The sequence below is a fragment of the Paramormyrops kingsleyae genome, chromosome 1, assembly GCF_048594095.1.
Source record: "Paramormyrops kingsleyae isolate MSU_618 chromosome 1, PKINGS_0.4, whole genome shotgun sequence".
In the NCBI taxonomy this organism is placed as follows: domain Eukaryota; kingdom Metazoa; phylum Chordata; class Actinopteri; order Osteoglossiformes; family Mormyridae; genus Paramormyrops; species Paramormyrops kingsleyae.
In genome coordinates this window covers 23612769-23633429 of record NC_132797.1, presented here as the reverse complement: position 1 = coordinate 23633429, position 20661 = coordinate 23612769, and the positions used below count along the sequence as shown (strand labels likewise).

The window sequence follows — 20661 nt, the reverse complement described above, 5'->3', positions numbered from 1 at the left end:
TGCTAAATATTTATTGGTTTGGAAGCTCTGTGGAAAATGTTTATTATTGATCCTGTAACTTTAAAACAAGGACTTTCAGTTGTCTACTCCTCTTCAAAAAAGCAATAATGGCTATCCAATGTTTGGTTCAAGGTTCAACAGTAAGTACACACAAGCATATGAAAATGTCAAAAAAAAAATTCTAGTCTGACTGGTGAATATCAATTGTAACCACAACAATCTGGTTCATATTTGGAATTCATTTCAGATACCAACTAAAGGGTTAATTAATGTAAGTATGCAGGCCACCTTAAGTGAGTGATTGTCAATAGTCTTGGCTAAGCTAAACACTCTTGACCAAGATATGGCTGAAGATCCCTGGGATCACCTGGTCTAGAATATATGATTACAGAACCTCAAGGTTCAGGAGTGACTATGAGCACTGCAAGAAGTCAAACAAATGGTTCCTGTACCTTGGGATATAGTATTCAAGTGTGATTAATGTGTTCCCATATCCAGAAAAACAGTTCTGTAAAGGTCCTTGGTAAATTGAATGTCTTACACTTGCAGCTGGCTTCAGATTTGCATAAATAGGGGCAATCATAGATCATTTCTACTCAGAAGTGAGCAGTCGGGTATCTGGGTTATGCTAACAACTACAAATCAACAATAAAGACCACAACCTGTTAGTAACTGAATTACCATTCTAGAATTTTTTTCTAGACATCAGTGAAGTATACACGTTTTTAGATGGATACATATAATCTAACATAGTGTGAGGCTTCCTTACACCCTTACCTTTTTTTTGAGGGGGGGGGGGGGCATTAGAATCTCTATTTTTTACATCAGCCCCCCTGAAAAATTATCGTCTTAAGTCGATTTCACAATTCGTCCCATATTTTAGAGCTGATTTCTTAGCACCCCCAACTCAGTAAATGTTAATGTGGGTGGCATCTCATGGTTTGAAAGTGGCAACCTTAGTGGGGGCTGCCCACCCCGTAACGGTCAAATTCTAGAATCAGCCCTTTTCATCACCTTTTATTTCAAACACTAAAAATATTTAAACGCATAAAACTCATGTGGTGGCTCAGTGGGAAACATGTGGCAAAACCCCCCCAGTGTTTGGGGTTTGATTTCTGGGCTCCTGCTTCACTATCACCCTGTAACTGATAAATGGGCTCAGGCAATGCATAGATGGATGGAGTTATCAACTGTCTAGTCGACTACATAATAAAATCTGATATACATACGTTCAAAGACAGAAGTCTGACATCAAATGCTAACATTGCACAGTAACTCACTCAGGAGATAACCATTGCAAATTCGACAGGATTTGTGTGATATGGATGGAGGGAACATTAAATGTGTCATGAGGAACGTCTCTGGTGGCAGGTTGGGATAAGGAAATGTATGTTGATAAAAAATGTCTGTACTGCTACCACTGAGCACTGTCAAAAAATCTCATAAACTGGGATGCCAAAGCCGATTTGCCACGCATTAGATAGACAGATGCATACATATATAAATTCTCCAAATAGCAATAGTGAACTGCTATCTCATCTCATGCCTGGGGAAATTTACAGGAATGGCAGGCTGTACTGAGACGAGCTCTGATGAATTGTAATGTGACTGTGGCTGGCGCTGGGGGGGCTGGGGGCCTAGAGAGACACTGGCCACCCTAGATTGCCCTTGTGCCACCTATTAGAAATGTTCAGTTAATCACATTGTCCTTTTTTATTTCAATTTGTGGTCATGGAAAACTGCAGAACAAAAAACATACACATACAACTATAACAATAATAATGCCTCTCTTACTCTGTCCCCACCCCTGCCTGGGGTGAGAGTCATGTTAGCCTAGGGCCAGGCCTAAAAGTGGGGACTCTACTTAGTAATACTGTACCTAAACAATGTATTGCCAAAATAAACACAATTGGAAATATATCCAGAGCAAGACATCTATTCTTTGGTCAGAAGGCTCCCTATCAAACTGGAAGAGGAGTGTCTTCTGGTTCAGCCAGCTCTCTCTCTCGGAGCAAAGCTGCAGTTGTCTGTTGAAAACACAGGTCTTACAGTGGCACAGTGACTCAGTGGGCAGCACTGCAGTGTCACACTGTCAGGGTTGCTTATTTGGCTCTCCTTCCCTGTGTATGCGATGTTTTCAGTGTTTTATCTCTGTCATGTGAGTTCCCTCTGTCTACTTTGGTATCCACCCACATTCCAAAGACATGCAGTTAGGCAAATCATTTACTGGCGTGCAGCTCAGTGGGTTAGCTATATGTGCCAGAAGGTTGTGGGCTCGAATCCTACGGCTGGTAGAGCATGGACCCATAAGCAAAGTGCTTAACCCTAGCTACTCCAGGGATGTTGGATGGTCCTGTGCTCTAATCCATATATACGTGTGTCTGTGTCTCTCACAGAAGATGGGCTATATGAACATTAGCCAATCTCCTTACAGGGGTGAATAAACCACAACTATTCTATTCTAGAATGTGTGTGTGCCCTGTGATTGGCTGGCAGCATATCCAAAGTGTCTCCGGCTTTGTGCATTGAATGGTCAGGGTTAAGCTCCTGGCTCCTCATCACCCTGTAGGGAAACAACAATCAGAAGTTGGAAGTAGGATGATTTCTACTGAGAAACTTTAAAATCATACAATGATTTAAAGCTATTAGTTATCAAACATGCATTATTTGCCATTTGCACAAGTACAGGTACACTGGAATGCTTCTTCAGTCACTCATTAAGCTATGTAACAATGAACGACTGAACAGAATTTCCTGAGATGTTCAAAGACATTACAAAATAAATATTATGGTAAAATAATGTAATAAAACACCTGGAGAAAAGGCTTTACAATTGCAAGTTTTATTTGAAATACTTATTTTTCCAAATTTTCCATACCCAGAATTCTAGGCTTCTGTTATGGACCTTATCTTGAGTGTAACCCGCTGTCTAAACAGATATTTGGGTTGCACTGTTCCATCCATACCACATATGCAATGGCAGGCTATAGTTCATTTCTCTCTGGCACAGCACAAATGAGGTTTTTTTTTTGTTTCCTTAAGAGAGATTGTTTTAAAACAAACCATTCTGTCATATTTGTTCTTAATATCACCAAACCGCAACACATTTTGGCCCAGGATTTGTCTGTCTAACCTCGTTTCTTTTAAAGCAGAATGAACATCTGGGACCATTAAACTCTGGAGCTGCGTTACAGCTTCAGAGAGGCAGAAAGCATGAAAAACGCTGCACCATTCTCAAATGGCCCGGAAGATATTTTCTGTAACATTTTGTGATATCTGTTGTGAGATTCAATTACGATTCAATAAAAGAAGACTGATAAATACTCCTATGTACTACAATTTATGATTTATTATATTTGTGGTTTGGCCAGTAGAGGACGCTAGTGCATAACGGATACAAGAACTGTATAGGCAAAAAATCACCATTGTAAGAACAGGCAGACCAATTAAGCGCTTTCAGTATAAAAGAGTTTCCTATTGCCCTCCAATTAAATTTAGTTGTATTATATTTCCACCTAAAAAAGTAAAAAAAAAGTAATGCACAACGTTTACCTGAATGTTATTATACATAGACAGCATTATTTTCCGTACTTCAGCACTAGTGGATGCGGGGTCGTTGTATAAACATTACAATTAAATTATTGCTGACATATTATAAAAAACAAAGCAGTAACTTTATTATTATTATTATTCTTGTATTTTTTTCATAAAAGAAACTACGCAAATAGCTAACGGAGATGTTTTGAAGGATCTCAGCGGTGCCTGCAGCACCCCTGATCGCTGGAGTTGTGAAGAGGGGGGGTAACGTCTCAATGAGAGTAAGGTAGCGCTCCTTTCCTTAAACAGACTGTCGGCGGAGTCTCAACGCCACATCTGGCGGTGTAATACATTTCTTAAACGATCAGGTATTTGTTTGCTTACACTTTGGATAACGGAGAAAAAATAGATAAATACATAAAACACTAAGGGAACAGTGCTTCATCTGAGTGGATTGCATATCGGAGCGTCTTTCTTTTCAAAGCTATAGGGTTTAAAGTTAACGGTGCAGCGACTGTAAATCCCCGAGGCTGGGACATTTTCCTCTATGTAACGCAGCTGTTTTTACGCTGGATTTTTACCCCACTGGATGTTTGTATAACACTATGGATACGCCGAGGGTGTGTGGATAGACTATGCATTGTCTAAAATGGGTGCACAAAATGGGAAACAGTATGGAAGTGAGGGTAAGTTTGCATGAAGTTTGTCTGGTCTCTCCAGGACTGCAGAAACAACACATTCAGCCGTCTCCATCTCCAATGCACACTAGTGGTACATAGATGTGTTTTTTTTCTTTAAACTTGTGAGCACATGTGCGCAGTAAATAAACGGTTTTATAATGATATACGTAATCCCGCATGTAGGTACAAAGTAACTAGGACTAAACTGAAACGGTGTTAATATGCTCACTTCGTCATGTGAAGAGAATGAAAAAGAAATAAAGAATAAAATGACGGCATGTAACGTAGTAGTAGTAATAGTAGTTTAATGTTTATTGTGGCACGTGAAATAGTCACACATAAACATTCGATCGTAAACCTTCATATTGCACCTGAAAATACAAAAATAAAATTGAAATTACAGTTTGAATTGTTTCTCAATAACTAAGTTAAGTTTACAATTTTAGGAAGAGACCAGCTTATACTGACACTATAGCAATCCATCCGTCCATCCATCCAAACTAGTTTTAATTAGTTCTCCTCACTCTCCAGATGAAGAAATTGTACGTTTCTGCGAGACAGATGTATGTCAGGGTTATTTGCTTTTTCTTCGCAGACATCACAACGTAAATGTACAGTTCACTGGTTGCGTTGACTTTCAGTTGTTTTCTTTGCCCCACGATACTCACAGTCTTATTGTCTGGCCTGTACAGCGAACCCTGAGCTATTTCCAGAGACGCACGGACTGTTATTCCAGGAAGGAAGTGTATTCGTACCTCATTCTTGACTCGGACTTCTTGGGTGTATTTATAATTGTTTTCCTCTTGATTTAATAACCGTTGCGTGCTGTTTATCTTGCTTTTGGATTCTGCTAGATTTTGCAGTAGAAAGGATTCATGGGAGAGAACAAAGATAATTAATTACTTTTAAATGATCATATTAGTATTGTAGGAATCTGTGTTAGAAATAAATGCTTTTACTTTTGCTAGAAAGCAGATTAAAAGGAATAGATGGTGGGCAAGATTTTCCCATGAGTAAACAAGTGGTCAATGTTTGTTACATGAAAAACTAATATTTAATAATATAATGGTGCAATGTACTTCATGATGGAATTGTAGCTAAGCCAGCAAGCAGATTTACCCTGCATTCATCCATCCATCCATCCATCCATCCATCCATCCATCCATCCATCCAGCAAGGGTGTAGGTTTGATTTCAGCATTGGTAGGGACCAAATCAGCCCCAAAGCCCTTCACCCCCTAAACATAAATGGTGCTCCCGCAATTTTGATACAGACATGTCCCAACCTGTAGATTGTGGGCACCTGAAGTACCCAGAGGAATGCCTTGCAGAGACAGGAAGAGCATGCAAACTGCACACAATTCGCCTGGAATCATCTCCCCCAGCTGGATAGCGCTGCTCCCCCCCCCCCCCCCCCCCCCCCCCCCTTGTTATGCAGGTTTCTTAGGATGCACTCCCAAAGTCAAAAGCATGTAATTCGGAATTGGCCATACAGTGTGAATGTGTGTCTGTGTGTGTGCCCTGTGATGGACTGGCATCCCATGTAGGGCGTCCCCAGCCCTGTGCCCTGTGATGGACTGGCATCCCATTCAGGGTGACCCCAGCCTTGTGCCCTCTCCTGCCTGGGTTCGGCTCCACACCTCCCATTGAGGACTCTGTGTACATCACCAATTGATGTTGTGGGCCCCAAAAGCTATACTGGTTGACATTTGTGTCAATATTGTCCACAAAGAGTAACTGCACTACATTTTAAATGAAAATGTTTGTTATTTAGGACATGCTGAAGCACGTGGGGAACATGCTGAAGCACGTGGGGAACATGCTGAAGCAGCATGTCCTGCTAAGCAGCTTGCTAACTACAATTTTCTTACTTGACTCACTAGCTATTTAATTGATTTGAAACATCTGAGAGGGGCTGGGGGGAAGGGGGCAGAAGTGAGTAGGGCCCCAGAGACAACAAACCCATCCCTGCTTGGTGATCCAGTATCATTTGGGTTAGGTCTGAACCTTATGTCTTATGTCTGAACCTATTAAGCTGGTAAGGAGGCTTTACCCTGCATCAGATCCACCTTCACAGCTCAAGGTCATGGCTGACATCAGTCATGTGACTGAGCCTATAAATTGTTTCTTACATGCATCCACACATCTTCCAAAATGCCAGTAGGGTCTCAGAGAGCCTGGAGCTTTACCGGGAAATGTGGGGAACAAGGCAGGCGATTCTTGTTAAATCCAGATTTGACATTGGTCAGAAAATGTGGCCTTGGAAGAAACTGCCCCAGCATGAATTCCGCATTCTAGTAATTCAAAAAGACCAGCCACAATGGGCAGAAGCATGATGTTGCATTGTGACACTGTTATGGAAGGAAAGTTATTTTAATGATGATTTAAAACTGGAGGGAATATCTCTACTTTTTCTTCAAATGTTTACATTTTTCATTAGCAGCAGTCCTGGAACATTATTTTATATAGATATGTAAGATTACAGCCAAATCCCAAGTTCAATTCAACCTGCTGCAATAACATTGAGTTGCTCTGCTGTGCATCAGCTGAAGTGAAGCTTCAGACCAGGGCTCTTCAAATCTGGCCCTCATATCCAAATCCAGGCCTTGTTTTCAGTTCTCCCAGGTAGTTAGTTTAATAATTACTGATTCTGATTGGCCAGAGGCTTCACACCTGGCTCACAGGTGAAGGAAGTTTGGAAAACCAGCAGGGCTCGGCCCTTGAGGACTGTGAGTTGAATAGTCCTGCTTTTGACTCACGCTAAATTGTTCCCCAAACCTTCACAATTATAAGGAAAAAAGGAAAGGAAAGGGAATGTTGTAAGGTCAGATTCAAGAATGAGAGTCTGTGAAAAGGGCTAAAATTTATTGAGTTTAGCACGTGGTAGTTAGACATTAGGTGATTCTGTGTGGGGTAAGTGGTTTAGGGAGCTGGATTTGTGGAAAGAGAAGCAGATATTTGCATTTGGTTTTTTAAATGGGGACTGAACCGATACACAAGCTATAAGATGGACTGTCCCATTTTTATTGGTTTTCTCTGAGTATGCCTATTCCTTACTGCAGTAAAAAAGGTATGTGTTTGGGTAAGTCAGTCTTTCTAAAATGCCCTGTGATTGACTGACATGCATTATTTTGATTTGAGCCCCATCTGACCTGAGGAAGCCTGCAGCCCCCTCCACTCCTGTACTGAATAAGATATCCGAAGATAGATTGATGTGTCATTCTAATAGGTACTAATTTTCACCATTACGGTTACATCAAGGTTTTTCTACTTAAGGCATCGTTTCCACTTCGAAAGTCACCACTATAAAAGATTCTAGAGCTTTTAGTTGCTGCTTAGTAAGAGAATTATGAGGCATTTTCTGAGAATTTGATTGGTTTATTTCTGTGTAATTAAGTGGCTTGGCAATCACAGCATTGTACATTGTGCAACAGCTTAAGCTTGAATTCTGTACCAACATATTCAAACTCGGTCAACACATGGTCAGTTAAATTTCCGCATAACCCTAAATCTCCCTGCTTTATGCGTTGTCATATGATTTACTCACAACCTTCGCTGTAACTTCTCGTTTTGTTATCATATTTCTCTTATAAAAGAAAAATATGGCCTTTTCTTTTCTATTGAGGGGTTTATTTTGAGGTCATTTTGTACTTTTATGGATTTGATTATAGGCATTTAAATGTGCTGATGGCCCAAAGCAATGCAGGGCATTGTGTAAAGAGGGCAATGTGACCATTTTACTGTAATCTACTTTGTTTTCCTGGAAATCTTGTACTATCAGTCTAAAATCCTTTATCTGTAATTAGTTGAAACAACATAAAGTGTATCTTCAGGAATGTTCTGGTAGATATACATGTTTGGGTCCAGAAAGGAGAGAGCTCAGAATTCTCACACCGTCTTGGCTTGGTCCATGCGTGATATGAAAAAAAGGGGGGTATGTGATGTCCTGTGGTGACAGTTCAGCAAATCACACGCTTACAAAACACATACAAAGCTGCACTCTCCTAAGATGGTTTCTGTGTGAGAAAGGGAGAGATGAAGAGCAAGAACATTTTGTCCAAGCTGTTATCCAGAAAGCTTAGCAGGCCGATCTTCAAACAGCTGGGATCCTTTCATGGTTCCTCCCAAATGTCTTTTAGGAGTCCTGTCTTCATCTTCACCTGATGTAAATTTCCAATGAAGCGTACAATGTGTGACATCAGCGACCAATGAGGGCTCATACTGCCTCTTCATGGAGTAGAGAGTCTGAAGGAAATCTACAGGGCTTCAGGTCTTTAGAAACCAGCCAGTTCCCTAGATATGCTACAGATTCTATTTGTGGCAAATATAGACTACACTTACTGTACAGTTGTAATCAATATACTACACTATTCGAATACTCATGTTAGTAGATGCTAAGATCACAATCTATCTATCTATCTATCTATCTATCTATCTATCTAAAAAGCTGTAGTGGCATTTTTATTTACGGGATATAACTGTACCACATGATCACATGGTCTCATAAGCCCCTCACAATAAAAGTGGCATTGTTTTTGAGATGTGCATTATGTATGTATGGTACATACTGTTATTTTTCTTAATTTCCTTCATCAAACTGACCACTCTGTAAACATCTTAAGGCACTTAAGTATAGCTGTTCTTTTTAGATACATCGCAATCCAGTTTTGCAATGTTTTGACCCAAGGAAACTAACCATCTTGCATGTTTCTGAACCTTTTTTTTCCAGCCCAGAATCTAAACATGGTGGGTTAGAAAGTAAACATTTGGATGACACAGAAAAAAGGAGAGAAGTCATCATGTGTGAGCATGTTTTGTGGGGACGAGTTCTTAGAAACACCAACCTGACACTAACAAAAATACTCTCGATCTATTCATTAGAATGGCCTGGAATTCATACGACAGTTAGCAACTAACTTTAGGTTCCCTTTTATTCTGGGTTTACAGAAGTATCCCAAAGGATGCCCAGGATGACAACACCAGTGTGGTACTTTAAGGTGCAGATTAGGCTAACTGTTAGCATCCTGCTATGGTAGGTTTAAGTCTGTTTCCGAGAGCCACATTTTGCATGTTTAATGTTTAGGTCGTCGTTCAGACAAAATGTTTCTACTTGGGTTTTGTGCAGACATTCCCTGCAAAACATTTACTTGACATCTTCCCAGACTGGTTTTGATGCACCACAGTGCTGGTTTTGTTGTTTTGTTGGGCTAGATTTATTATTTAATGAGACACAAACAAAGCTGGGTAGCACAGATGTGACAGATGTGTCCCCCTGCATTTTTGAAATGCCATGCTTCACCCTGTCAGTGTGCAGGACATGTTATGTACAGTACTGTGCGAAAGTCAGTCAAAGGAAATGTTTAAAGCTATATATCTGGGTAACAAGTGTACATCTGTTCAGAACAAAAAACACAATCTAACATTAGAACAGTTGTGTATTAAGAGTAACACAATTAAAAATTAACAGGAATTTCTCCAAAAATGTAGTGATATCTTGTTGGACGGCTAGAAGAACATAGCTTCAAACTCTAACCCTTTTCTCAGTGGTACCTCAGCCATTTTGTGTATTCCTTAAATTTCATTCTCAGCTCAGTTAATTAGTTGAGTTTAAATGGGTCGGTGAAGTTTTGATTGGCCATGTGATGTTTGCTAGAGGTCAAGTCAAAAAACACATGGGTGTATTGGATGGTTGCTGCAAATACTGGGGTGACTTTAGGAGATGTTCTGAAATGGCTAAGCTGACACACTTTAACAGACCTAATATCATAGCTTTACACCCTATCATAAAGGTCTTAAACATCATTTTCTTTAACTGCCTAAGAATTTTGCATAGTACTGTGTGTCCAGGTAATGCTAATTTCAAAGACCTTTAACCTACAGCATTGCACTGAACAAGCCCTGTAGCTAGAGAGTACCACAAAGGGTATATGATGTTTTGGTCCTCTGTAATTCACCGAGGGAGACTAAGCAGGGAATTCGCTTAATGTATTCCCTTAATTCCCATGAATTAAGCCCCTCAGAGTACCAGGTAGCTAAATCAACTGGTTATTGCATGGAAGTACTGAACTTCGGTTCAATACTTTGCTGCCATTCTAGAGATATGCAGATAGAAAGAGGTACTTTGGTGTGTTATTGTTCGTTTGATTATATTCTAATGTTAAATTGTTTGTTTCCTGAGCAAATATTCATGTACTACCTAGTTGAGTAGTTTTCAACATTTTCTTCGACTCCTTATGACTGTGACTGAGATGGGAGAATGTGCCCGTAAGACCCAAAAAGTCCTACCTGGATGGAGGAATGTAAACAAAGAAACCCCATGTCATGCTAAATCTAAAGGCAGCCATATCCATCACATTACAATTATTTATTTAACGGACACTTTTATCCAAAGCGATGTACAATTGGGAAAGCAAGGTCAGCCAGTCCCTGGAGCAAATAGGGGTTAACAACCTTGCTCAAGGGCCCCTTATTTGATTCTGTCAAATGATATCATTGTGATAGGGTCTTATGTCACTATTGTACGTCACTGTTTTTGTCTGCCTGTATTGTGTCACTGATGACTCTGTGGTCAAGTTAAACAATTCACACACCTGAAAATGATGTGTCTTATAGTGGCACTAAAATTCAGCCTGAAAAAACTGGCATTTCACTGAAATTCAGTAAATAGATATAGCTCTGCTATCAAGAAATCGACCATTGTTGATAACACAGGTCTACAAAAAAATGTTTTTTTCAGTTGCCAAGGTTTTTTGAATGGATTTAGGGTATTTTGAGGGTGTTGAATTCAAAAATCCCATTACTTTTTGAATTGGTTCTAGTTTTTGAGATAATGGACATCCATGAAAATAATGCATTCCCCCAAAGCGACTTGTGTGTGATAACAAATGCAATAGCTTTTGTTCTGTCTTCTGACTCTTTAACAGGGTCTTAGGTAATGAAATATCCCATATAATTATTTTGTATTCCAATGTGTAGGCCTACAATGCTATAAAAGTGACTTTTTGAAGCCAGAATTCAACTGTGAATTTGCAGAGGAAAGAAGTCAGCTACAGTATAAGTTTGTCAACCCAGTCTTGGTTTATACCAAAAAAGTTCTGTCTTAATAAGTATATAAATACATGTAAAAATTATGACTTCATCAAAATTGTACCAAATTCATGAGGCTTTGACCTGGAAGAGTTTTGTCTCTGTTGTGAAGAACTACTTGGCTAAGCACAGAGCAGACAATTATGAAGAATTGGTGCAACATATGCTTGCTAACTTCAGAAATTTGGGAGTTAAAATGAGCATAAAGATACTCATTTTAAAGATCTCCATAGCCATTTAAACAGATTTCCAGATAACCTTGGAGACTTCAGAAAGGGACAAGGCGAGAGGTTCCACCAGGATATGAAGGTGATGGAAGAGAGGATTCAAGACAGATGGGACATACACATGATGGCAGACTACTGTTGGAGTCTCCAACGTGATTGTCCTGATGACACACATAAAAGGAAATCGCATAAACACCGTTTTTTGAAGCATTGACATTAATAACACTGTATACCAGTGTAATTGTTATAATTGTTTAACGATAGTGGTAGTGTTTCTCTCTTTGGGACCACATTTTCTGTCCCAAAAACTCACTGGAAATAGAAGGAATTTTAAGTTCAGTTAGTAAATAGTTATCTAAAGCTGGAATTCTGTGTGTTACAGGCATTGCCACTCTCAATATAATAATACAGGCAAACTGTGTGCATTAATCCCAATTTAAAGGAACTCTAGTCTATTTTCAAGATTATTTTTACTTTTAGTGCTTTTACTTATCTAATAATCAAGGTTCTGGCTAAATAATTTCTGATGCATTTTTTCATTTCTAGTCTGGGGCCAACATGCTCTATTTTATATCTATTTTAAAGAGCACATAAGTGCAGAAGCGATACAGATAGTACAAAACATACATGGGTAATAAGTAAATAAATCGTTTGAATGTTCTGCCTGTGCTTCTCTGGGTAGTACAGGTTCCTCTTGTGGTCTTTAGACATGCAGGCTAATTTGGTGTCTCTAAATTGCCTGTAGTGTATGATTGTGGGTGTGAGTTTGTGCATGAATGCAGCCTGCAATAGACTGGCATCCTGTCCAGACCGTACCCCAGCCCTATGCTGCCTGGGATAGACTCCAGCCACCCCACACCCCATGACCCTGAGCAGGATAAGCAATTAGAGGATGGATGGATGGATGGATGGACTGCAGAGGCACCATAACAGGGGGTGTCAGGATGATTCCAAGGGCCCTAAAAAATTGGGATATAATGTGGTTGGGTTGGGGGCCACAATCTCTAGCAGCACACTCACATTCTTATACAAATAATGTAAATAATGTAGAAATACAGCTGATTATTGTATGTACTGTATAGGATTATTTTCACCTTTGTTGATATAGGTATAATGTAGCTTATCTAATGGAAAACATAGGGAAGCTACAGAAAATGCTTATGGCGACATTTCAGTCTTGAGGTCTTAAAGCAAACTGAAGGGAAAAGGTTGTTTCAGTTACAACCAGAGGGAATCGGGCAGGGAGGGAGAGGGGGGGGGGGTAGCTGAATGAAACACACACAAAGGCGCATATTATCAAAGATTAGCTACAGGTGAATGAAGGGACATGTCATATGACTTTGACCCACCCCAGAACATCACCATCCTCCCTGCTTCAATTACAGAGTATATTAAAGATTAGAAGAAATTGCCCCTAGCGTATGATTATGGGTCTTTTTTTTCACATTAAGTCTTGATCCCCGTCTGATGTCAACCTTGAATTGGTCTCACAATTGCTGCACTATTTTGGCAGAACTGTACTGAGATGGTGGACACGCCCTTTGTAAAATGATTTTAACTGGTGCAGTGATTGCAATGCAAACTTTGAGCCAATCAGAAATTGTTATTTTTGTACCAGTTGAATAAACTCCCTAGTCTGGGTAAATGTGGTTTGCTGACATGAACACTCAGGGCTACCTACCATGCCATTTTGAAAGTGTTGATGGTTTCCCTATTTACAGGGCAATTAAAGTTAATCTTAACCCATATTCAGGGATTTTTTTTGTGAAAGAACCCTTTATCTTTAGTTTATTTTTGTGTGTGTACGTTTTGTACGCATGCATGCTAATATGCTTGATGACCATTGACAAGGTCCCAGAAAGTAGTCTTAAACTGACCAAAATCTGCCATATGCCCTCCTGTTAAGCCATTTAAGGTCTAAATCAACCTCTTAACCCAACCCTGTAAAATTTATTAGGGTTGGCTAACCAGTGCTTTTATTGGTGTATATATCCGGCTGGCTGGGAATACATTTTAGCTAAACTCTAATCCAACGCACAGAATCATTAGCGAATATCTCAGTGTTTAAATTAAGTAAGAAACTGGGACAATGGGTTATCTTTGCAGCTTTTCGTTTTGGCTGAGCAAAGATCTGCAAGGAGTAGAAGAGCAAAAAGAGAAGGAAAGGAAAGAAAAGAGAAGATGAAAAAAAGATGACATGAACTGAGGAAATAATGTACTGTACTGTACATCCAATCTATAAACTCTAATCCAATTATAAATGAATGAATTTCCCATGCAGAAAACGAATAAAGAGCAGAATGTGTTTATTTTAACTGCCTGTTTTTAAAAGGATCACCGTCAGGTTAAATGTCCACATTTGGTGAAAATGTGGCACCAATGAAAGCATGTATTTATCTATGGGAATAGTCACTGTTCACTGGCAGTAATAATACTGCAATCATATGGTTATTTGGATGTGTTTATGTAATGCAAGCCACCCAGATTTTTGGCCGGCAGAGGACAGAAGCGTAATTAATGTCGGTGTCCTGGCTCCCATCCTGAGAATTAGGTGGTGAGGGGTGGATTTGGACTACGTGTGTCTGGCCTGTTTGCGTCCACTATGCTCATCAGTTCCTGAAGTGGGGGGGTCATATGTGGTTCAGTGGGTAAGGACAGCGTGCCTGTGATCAGAAGGTCGGTGGTTTGGACCCCAGGGTTGATAGAGTGATGTCACTTTGGGCCCTTGAACAAATCTGCTAACTGCTACCCCCTCTGATCATCCCAGGGGCTGACTGACCTTGCTCTCTCACTTGTGCATCACTTTGGATGACATCATCTGCTAAATAAAGATGTAAAGATGTAAATGGGAGCATCATATGCTATTCAGTTTCTTGGCTTGATCATCCTTCCATCCATCTCTCTTACATAAGTACTTATTCTCACAGAGACCTGGCTGGCCTGAGGCCTATTGAATACAGCATGGACACTCAGCAGGGGGACCCAGGATTCCGTTTCATCCCTGGGCTTCTTGGTTTATCATTTTATTTAAATGAATATAAAGCAATAATTGGGCAACAGGTCACTCCTTCACTCCGGTGGGGCCGGTGCTTGAGTCTCTTCCCTGGTAACATGTGAGTGTAGATTGCATGTTCTCCCCGTGTTCTTCTGGGGTTTCCTCCGGGTACTCCAGTTTCCCCCCCGTAGTCCAAAAACATGCCAAGGCTGATTGGAGTTACCAAATTGCCTGTAGGTGTGCGTGTGTGAGTGGATGGTGTGTGTGTGTGTGTGTGTGGATGGTGTAAGTGTGTGTGTGTGCGTGTGTGTGTGTGTGGATGGCGTGTGAGTGGGTGTGTGTGTGTGTGTGTGGATGGTGTTTGAGTGGATGGTGTGTGAGTGTGTGGATGGTGTGTGTGTGTGTGGATGGTGTGTGTGTGTGGATGGTGTGTGAGTGTGTGTGTGTGGATGGTGTGTGTATGGTGTGTGTGTGTGTGTGGATGGTGTGTGAGTGTGTGTGTGTGGATGGTGTGTGAGTGTGTGTGTGTGGATGGTGTGTGTGTGTGTGTGTGTGGATGGTGTGTGTGTGTGTGTGTATGGTGTGTGTGTGTGTGTAGATGGTGTGTGTGTATGGTGTGTGAGTGTGTGTGTGTGGATGGTGTGTGAGTGTGTGTGTGTGGATGGTGTGTGTGTGCGTGTGTGTGTATGGTGTGTGAGTGGATGCTCCAGAACCCCACAACCCCGCCCAGGACAAGTGGCATAGATGGTTGGACAAGTGAACGAATGAATAAGCCATTAATGCTTTTGACCTATTTATTGAGGGAGAGACTCACTCTGATTGGGCAGTAAATAGTGAATGGGAGGACAAAACAAGGATTTTATTTGAGGTCTAGCACACTTTGAGGTCCAGCAAACTGGTGGGGATTGATCACAAGCCAACCTTTCAGGCTTAAACCAGAGGGATTCTGGCAGGGAGATACAGAGACATACGTAAACCTTTATATCAGTGCTTCTCATGTGTCTTGGCCCCACCCCTGAACATCCACACTGTCCCACTTCCTTTCGCTAAGTATATTAATGATTAGAGGTAATTTTCCATTGCATGTGAGCATGTGTGTGTGCCCTGCAATAGACTGGTGTGCCATCCAAGGTCTGCCCCACTCCGTCATCGATGCACAAGGACAGGCTTCAATCCCCCCTTGGCCTTGACCAGAATTAGAGGATGTTGGATGGATGGATGGATGGATGGTTATAAAAGAATGATAGAATCATCCCTCCAAAACATGTGACATTGTTAGATCAGTCAGACCACATTGTCATTAGGAATGTTTTCCATGTGTTTCAGAAAACCACAAGCGTTACGTGCAATTTGTCAATTGCGTTCAGGCAGAGGGCGGATTTTATTGCTTTTCTAGTAACTGTCTGTCTTTTCTTTGTCAGAGTAGGATCCAAGACTTCTAGCACAACAGGGCTCAAAGATTTATTCTGGAAGGCGTGAGCAGAGTTTAGCTTGCAGTCCAAACCATTTGGACGACTGTTCTTGTAGCCTGACAGTTGTATGTTGGAACAGAACCTGTGAACTCAACTGTGTCCTCAACTCTAATGTTCCTGTGCTCTACCAGTAATTCTCCACAAGCATTGGCCTTTGCCAAACTATTATATTCATGTTTTATTCTGACTTTATCCAGGCCTATGTTTACTGAATGTCTTTTTCAATGACTGCAAGCCATCGGCATAGTTACATATTACATGTGTTACCTAAATTGTACAAGAATCAAATCCCATACTAATATTGTGAAGGAATATCTTTTCTATTTCCCTTTCCCTATTTCCCTGAATGTTAAGGGAATTCTGGATGGTTCTTTGCCCTGGTGGGTTGCCTTGGAAGATTTTGTAGATTTTGAGGGGGGTTCTAATCTGTAGATTTAGTGCCTGGCTGTATGTATGATAGGTAGCAAACAAATCTCGGTGTGGGGGATGGGGATGTTCAAACACAATGTTACTATGTGGCTACGTGCCTGTTTCAAGGGGCTGCGACCGAGACCCAAACAGCACAGAGCAGCAGTCTTACTCTTAAGCAGGAATCCGGAAAATTCTAGGAATGCCGTTACCTGGCACACGATGGACTCCCAGAGAGCTTTTCCTGTTTGGCTGTCTTTGATTAGAAAGGAAAAAAAAAGTACACTCCCTTGCAAAAGGCTGATTCCATATTGTATTTTCTTAGTATATAAAAAATGTAAAAACAATTGATTGAAGAATTCTATGTAGCTTGAAGTAAATATAAAGTAAAAATGATTTTTTAAAATAATTTTGTTGTTTTTATTGTTTATAAATATTGCATTAAATATCAAACATTAATAATAATGGTCCCAATGTCATAACTATTAAACTGGACTCTTGCTGGCTTCTGTTTATAATATATTTAACTTTGGACAAAATCAGGGAGTCTATTAAAAATAAAGTGTATTTTAATATGAACATGGTTTAAAAATAATGACATAAGTTAGTGTAACAGCTATGATTCTGGGCAAAAAGTGAGAATAAATTAAATTGATCTAAGACAGAACTGTCCTTTTTCAGCCATTACTTTTGTGCCCTGCAGGTCTTGGCTTTTCAAAGCTTATTTCTTGGCTAAGGATAGCGGAAGCCTACATATGGCCATTGACAATACGTGTGGAAACTACATTTGATGACGCTTTTTTAGCTTTCTGCCTTTTTCTTTTCATTCAATGGAGGGGGAACATGAAAGAATCCAGAAAAGGGATATTTTTATGTTTATTGGAAAACGTTAAACTCCCTAGAATAAAATTTCCTGCCAATATGTTCAAGTTAAGGCCTTCAAAACCATTTCTGCGCATGAAAACACAGAAATCCCTTTTTATTTTCAAGCTCAAGTCAGACAAGACCCATGCAAGTCCAAAGCCTTGAGAAAAGGACCGATAGACACTATAAAACATGTTCAACCTGCTCACTGTGTGTTACTGTTGCATCTTACAGCTGCTCTCTTGTGCCTGATGTGATTAAAGGAGGTGAAGAAGTGCTAGGACTTCTGGAGGTATGACAGTGTGTGTGTGCAGAGAGGGTTCAGAGGTAAGGGAGCCTACCTATCTATCTACCAAATGTAGAACTGAGGAGCTCAGATCAACAACACGTAGCTTCTGTTCTCAGCTCAAAATGGCAAAGGGGACACTGTTTCCACTACGGATTCCTTCCTCTCTCTGTCATCAGGGTACAAGTTGTCAGGGGATGCACGTGGATGGTGCCCCCCCCCCCCCCCCCGCCCCCGTGGGAAAAATTACAAAGACCATCCCTTTTGAAAACATACCATCCCCCTCACCATTCCCCCTAAAATTGTTCTGTGTAGTTTCACTCACGTGACGGAAAACCTCCAGACTATATTAGGGTCACTGCACCAGCAAACTCAATTTAATCACAGTTTAATCAGGGTCACGCAAACCATATTCATCAAATCGCTTGGCAAATTATGTCATGGGGTACTCCATCCCTACCCCATTCTGGCAAATTTTATAGCACCTCCCACAAAGATTTTACCCCCCCCCACCCCCTTCGAATATTTTTTAAAAGTCAACAACTGGCTGTCAGATACTTTTATCCAAAATAACACATTTTTCAACCATTTGTTGGAGCAACTGAGGGTTAATGACCCAACAATGAGATCACTCTGCCTATGCTGGGATTTGAACCAGTGACTTTCAGGTCACAGGTACAGAACCCCAGCCCACTGCTCCAAACACTGTTCCCCCCCCATGTGCATTGTGATGGTGAGACTCCTGGTGCCCTCAACATGCCGTGTCATTTCCCACAGGCAAAATCAGCTCAAGTGTCTCCTCCGACGTGAGCTCAGGAGGTACGGACCACACGCCTGAAAAGACCCCCAAGGACGCCTGCACTGAAGAAGGTAGGCGTCTGCTCTTCATACAGTGGCTATCTTTGGACAAATTTGTATATTTTGTGATTTCTTGACTCTGTTCTTGGTTACAAAAAGTCCCGAGGAACATCGGAATTTTCCATTTGTGGTATTTCACAGGATTCACTGTATAGAGAATGGTAAGTTTCCTATTTATTTATATGTCACGTGGCAACATTTTGACAAATGTAATACATGGTTTAACTGCCACTACTCTGCGCATTTTTATAGTAGCTAAATTCAGATTACATGTGATTAACACATTTACTGTGCAATTTTAAACATTAAACTTGTTAACTGGAACAACCTAAAAGTACGTTACATTTATTTTGCAGATTCTTTTATCTAATCAGACACACATTTTCGAAAGATTCAGACAGTCTCTGGAGCAATTGGGCTTTAAGGGCCTTGCTCAAGGAGCCAACATTGAAACGTGTCAAGAGTGAGATATGAACTAGCAACTGTCCAAGCAAAGGTGGAGGGCTCAAACTCACTAAGCTACACACCACTCCTTCGAGTATATGCCACTACTACGTTTATCCATTTTTGTAATAGATAATGATTACATGTGATTAACACATATTTTATGTAAGTCTTTGCCTTTACCTTGTTTGGGACACCCTAAAAGTGCCAGTTATGCTTAAAATATTTAAAACAGGTGACGGATGACTGCATTAATGTCACCAACTTATCGACTGGCTTTCAGTTAACAACAGTTACAGTAGTTACTGGTTTTTTATGATATTTACCATATTTGGCATTCTTAAGGAATGTGGTATTTAAATGCCTTTTTAAACTTGTAAACCTTTGGTTGTACATCCAACTGTATAACCCCAGTGAAGAAAACCCACCCTGAGTGATTGCAGTTTGCAGTATGTAAACAGTAGACTGAACATGTTCCAGAATTTAAGAGAACAATACTGAGCTTGTATTCATTCCATAATTTTACAAGCTATAAAGAAATTTATTAGAGAATATTAGCTAAACGTAAATTAGTTTGGAACAAAAAAAATATTTTTTTAAGAGAGCAGATGGAGGAATGTCCTACTCATGAATGTAATGGAAGTCTGGTCACATTTACTCTGTCAGCTGTTGTGGAGTGAACTTCTATAGCAGGGTTATTCAACTCACGGTCCTCGAGGTCCGAGCACTGCTGGTTTTCCAGCCTTCCTTTACCTGTCAGTCAGGTGTGAAGCCTCTGACCAATCAGAATCAGTAATTATTAAACAACTACCTGGGAGAACAGAAAACATGGCCTGGATTTGGAATCGAGGTCCAGAGTTGAAGAACCCTGTTCTATAGGGAAGATGTGGACAGAGAGAGAGAGACAGACAGACAGACAGACAGATTGTGTAGTCTGGGAAAACTTTTCTGCGCAAGATTTTCTGCGCAATGCTATACTGTCATCATTAAGAGAGAGGCAGGTTTCCATAAAGGGTCGTATGCAGAAGCAATGCTTTATTTGCCATTTGCACAAGTACATTGGAATGCTTTTTTTCAAATGTCCCATTTTGCTCTCCTTTTGAGACACACAAACACGCACACATGCACACACATGAAGTTGAGGGTTGAGCTTGGGATCTGAGAGCACAGTCAGCATTTCAGAGGGTTAAGGGCCTTTCTCAATGGCCAAACACAGATGCGACTATTCTGTGCGGGACGGGATTTAAGCTGGCAACCTACTGTTCCACACAGAGGCCTAACCCACAGAATCACAAACCGCCCCCGTAGTTTGCTATATTATAATATTGTTTTCACCACTGTTTACTCAAACACGTTTGCTGGTGGGCTTGCTATGTTTGTAAATATTGTATATACAAGAATACGCATTTTTACTTGACAAATCTATTGTAGGAATATTACAAGATAGGATTGGTGGGTGCGGATGTCTTAGGGTGGGGCAAACTCATATGAGGAGTGCAGTCATTGGATCAGTTGTTCTTTTGCCCTAGTCATTATATAGGATCAAGATTCATTTACTGTTCCTGGCAGCTGATAATTGTACCTTTAAACCACAAAACCAGCAATGCCTTGTTGCATTGCTGTCACTGCATGAAGTTTAACAGATTCTCTGCAATTCATGCAATTCTAGCCATGGAGAGCAACAATCACACCGTCTCAGAATATCATCAAGGCGGATGGAATCATCTAACACCTACGATGATACAACTCATCCAGGGTTTAAGGGATTTGCAGGACTACCAATTATAAGGCTAAAGGTCCACATC

General features: G+C 40.5%; 1 protein-coding gene across 1 annotated transcript in view; it reads left to right on the top strand.

The window, feature by feature from the left end:
* Positions 1-3809: 3809 nt before the first annotated feature.
* LOC111837818 (F-box/LRR-repeat protein 7-like) overlaps positions 3810-20661 on the top strand; it is a 63457-nt gene continuing 46605 nt past the window's right edge. The window contains exons 1-2 of the mRNA XM_023800174.2: positions 3810-4223; positions 18332-18424. Coding sequence (XP_023655942.1) covers positions 4187-4223; positions 18332-18424 — 130 coding nt within the window. The 5' untranslated portion in view covers positions 3810-4186. The remainder of the gene's footprint in view (positions 4224-18331; positions 18425-20661) is intronic.